A 4184-nucleotide genomic window follows, 5' to 3' on the forward strand; every position below is an offset into this window, starting at 1 on the left:
GCTCCAGTTAAAACATCAACATAGAAATCAGTCAATACTACTGGTGCTGTATGCTCAACGGAATTTAGATTATCTATTGCTAATTGTTTCAATGATCTGGTAGCTAGGTATGGTGAAGAAGTCTTACCATAAGTTAGAGTCAGTAATCGGTAAGTCTTAATAGGTTTGTTTGAGTTTTCTCTCCAAAAAATCAGTTGATAACATGTTTGATCTGGATGTAGTAGTATCTGACAATACATTTTTTCTACATCAGCTGTCATTATAGCATACATGTTTCTGGAAACAAGCGACAACAGAAAATAAGTCCTCTTGAACCACTGGACCATTCATTAAGCAATCATTTAAAGATAACTTGTTTTCAGTTTTACAAGAAGCATCAAATACTACTCGTAACTTAGTAGTAGTGATATAATTTTTAATCACACAATGGTGTGGAATAAAATAATATCGGTTTTTAATAGTATTTGAATCAATCCTTTCCATATGATTTAAACTCTCAAAATCCTGTATAAATTTGCAATATTGTTTCTTCATTTTAAGATCTTTTGATAATATTTTTTCTAATTGATTGAATCTTCTTAAAGCTATTTCTATAGACAAACTTAATTCTAAAACATTGGATTTAGTTGGAAACGTTACAACAAATCTTCCACTATCTGTTCTTTGAATGGTTTCAACGAATAATTTGTCACAAACTGCCTCTTCTTTGGTGAGTGCTCTTTGTTGCTTGTTATCTATTTCTTCTAGATTCCAGAAGTTTTCAAGCTTATTATTGATTTGATCTTCAGTGCAAAAAAATGTATTACCTGTTACTGAATCTCCTGGTATTCTTCCTAAATAATCCACTCTAACAGTCTTCTGAAGGAATGGATGTCCATTTTTTAATTTAATCTGACCTACACACAGAAGCTCATAAAATATCTCAGCTCCAATTAACATCTGTACACTTGGGGATTTGTTAAATGAAGGATCTGCCATGAACAACCTCTTAGGAATAGCCCAATCAGAAATATTTAATTTAGTAGTAAGTAAGATATTAGTGATTTTTGGTAAAACAACAAATTCTAATTGATTTTCATAACTGAGATATCTAGATTTGATTGATGCTGTGACTGCATAAGTAGTGTGAATGTTTCCCACACTACCAATAGACATATTTACACTTCGATGTTGAAGCTTAAGATTTTGACATAATGGTTCAGAAATTATGTTTATTGAAGAACCTGGGTCCAACAATGCTCTACAGGTAATATAAGAACCTGATGCATCAGACACTTTTATTAATGCTATTGATAGCAGGACTTGAGTTACATGACTTTTTTATGGTTGATATATGGTTAATGGCAAAATAATTAGTGTAGTCTTCCTCCAAATTAGAATTATTTGTTTAATCTTGAATATTCCTACTTATTAAAGCACGTTTACAATTATAGGTTTTGGTATGTAATAATGTATTGTGTTTCTGACCACATATCTTACAACTACTAGTTATTTGGCAATCTTTAATGCTATGACCAGCTCTTAAACAATTATAACAAAGATTTAATTTTTTGACCTTGTTCATTCTATCAGTTGGAGTAAACCTATGAAATTCTGGGCAATTGAATGTCTTATGAGCATTTGAACAAATACTACTTTGAATAAATCTTGAATATGTGGTTGGTTTGAAACATGATGGACTAACTTATTTTTAACATTAAATTGTTTTTGTGAGCCGTATAATAGAAAGATTCAGTTGATCTACTGATGAAATGGCCTCTAAAGTTTGACATATTTTATTTATAAATTTCTTAAATTCAGACAATGTTGCAATTCTTTGTGTTGGTGTTTGAGATTGCCAAGCCTTGTTTGTATTAATATCTAATTTACTTGTCAAAAGATGAACCAGTAATGTATCCCACAAGTCTGTGGGCTGTTTAAGAGTTTTTAATGCTCTAAGATGAATATTAGTAGAATCTAATAATGATCTTAAGTTTACACATGATTCACTTTCTATTTTTGGAATATCAAATAATGCTTTAACATGACTTTCAATAATTACACGTTCATTTTGAAATCTATCAACTAGTAATTGCCATCAATTTTTATAGTTTTGACTAGTTAATTCAAAGAATCTATTAAATTGACTGCACTGCCATCTTTCAGTGATTGCATCAAAAATAAAATGAACATCATCAAGTGAAGGGTTTTTGTCAACAATAGCATCAAACAGTTCCCGAAATCCTAGCCATTCCTCATAACTGCCTGAAAATGTAGGAATGTATATTTGGGGAAGCCTTATTTGGAATTGAATTTTGTGATTCTAATGTACCAATTTGTTGTTTAATACCAAAAGATATTGAGTCTTCAAAATCAGCCCATTGTTTTAGGCTTGCAGATTCAGTTTCTAATTTTCTATAAAAACCTTTATTTGATCAAAGTGTTGGAGTGAAATCAATACAATTATAGAATTCACTCCAACATTTCTATTTTCTCTAATCGTATTTCCAATTGAGTTGTATCATTTGTATTTTCAAATATAAAGTTTTTCAAAAATGTATTAAACGTAGTAATTTTAGCCTCTGCAGTAGCTCACCTTCTGATTAACTCATCCATGCTTATTACATGGCAATTAAATAATTATTAAAGGAGTACTGTATTGCATTACTGCCATGTTACATTAAATAATTATTTTAAATATTTGTTATTTTACAAACAATATTTCTAAATAATTGAATTAATGACAGCTTAATCAGCATGAAAACCATTGAACTTGAAATAAATGATTTACCCATGGTGAAGAGAGAAGAGATAGAATTTTATTCCCCGGTTTAGGAACCTAATGTTCAGGCTGGCTATAGATATTTACAATTTTAGCAAATAACTATTGCACCTGATATTAATATAAGGAATATATTTATTACTAATGAGTAATACATGCTATGACAAATACTTAAATAGAAAATAATAATGAATAGGCTCATAAACATTTGAATTTCTTGTCCTTTTAACCTCACTTAGTCATTGTTCTACATCAGCTAACTAGCCACACAACAATACAGTTTGTTGCCACTAAATTTCACTTCCACTCCACCACAGCTGACTGAATTAAATTAATTAAATTAATTTTTTTTTAACATGAAAGATGCCAGCAAAATAAAGAACTGTTATCAAATTTAAAAAAAATTTCTGCTTTTTAGTAATTATATTGAAACGCATTTTAATTACATATGTGTATTTAGTAATAAAGTGAACAGAATAAATAAGTACGTTAATACACTTAGCTTATTGAAATTATACGAAGCTGTACTATGTAAATAGAAAGACAAAAATATAAAATGTTGACTTAAGTTTTTCCTTATCTGTACTTCCTCTAAAAAAAAAAAACGTTACCGCACGACAGCGTTAAATAAAGTGCATATTCTATAATCTGATTTTGTTTCATTAGAAATATTTCACGCGTGATTCATATCCGGTAAAAATACATGACGGACATCTACGGAACTAAAAACAGCCTCATATTTAACAGTCCTAGTTAAACTGAAAGTTCGGTTTTGTAAAATTTGTGAATCGTTTGCATCTGCAGCCAGCCCATTTTTTGCGTTTTTCTTTTAAAGCTTTTTTTAAAAGTTTTGTTTACCTTAAATTAATTCTGTAAGCAGTATAAGTGGCAACATCGTGTACAGTACAATTTCTTTAACGTTTAGTTTATGTTCTGCTTGTATCCTTACTGAATTTTAATTTTATCTTTCTATACATTTTTTTTGTAATTCTGAAATGCCTTTTAAAAGAAAAACCTTTTTGATTAGACGAACTGGAAATCATAGATAATGTTAAAGCCAGTCTAATGTTAGCTTATCAGGGGGAATTCGGTGTACCCGAAGGAACTATTCATGGCTGGATGAAAAAGGAAGATAAACATTTATTGATAATATGGATGAAAGAGCAGGACTTGATGTGTAAAACGTTTGTCTCGTTGATATTAACGCCGTTGATGAATGTTTGTACCCGTTATTTAAGCGCAGAATGTGTACGTTTATTAGGTTCAGTTATTCATGCTTAAGAGATTAAATTTCATTCACAAATCAACAACGGTGATGACTTTAATGCATCTAGTGGACGGTTATCGCGATGGAAAATTCTTCACGGTATAAACAAAATAAACATCGAAGAGAAATCTAGTTCAACGGATGGCCCTAGCAGCC

General features: G+C 30.3%; 1 protein-coding gene across 1 annotated transcript; it reads right to left on the reverse strand.

Annotated features, from left to right (window-relative positions):
• Positions 1–249: 249 nt before the first annotated feature.
• LOC142322684 (uncharacterized) lies at positions 250–2774 on the reverse strand. The gene is made up of 3 exons (XM_075361764.1): positions 2771–2774; positions 1803–2064; positions 250–1240 (listed from the first exon to the last, which is right to left on the reverse strand). Exons 1-3 carry the CDS (start codon positions 2772–2774, stop codon positions 250–252), a joined length of 1257 nt encoding a protein of 418 aa, XP_075217879.1.
• Positions 2775–4184: the final 1410 nt, after the last annotated feature.

This window comes from Lycorma delicatula, chromosome 4 (assembly GCF_047948215.1).
Source record: "Lycorma delicatula isolate Av1 chromosome 4, ASM4794821v1, whole genome shotgun sequence".
NCBI lineage: Eukaryota > Metazoa > Arthropoda > Insecta > Hemiptera > Fulgoridae > Lycorma > Lycorma delicatula.

Bases quoted from the DNA above. Each gene is read 5' to 3' on its own strand.
- LOC142322684 (XM_075361764.1), bottom strand. The intron at 1,241-1,802 runs GTCTGAATTTAA...TATTACCTGTAG, and splicing joins ACACAAAGAATTGCAACATT to AGCATTGTTGGACCCAGGTT.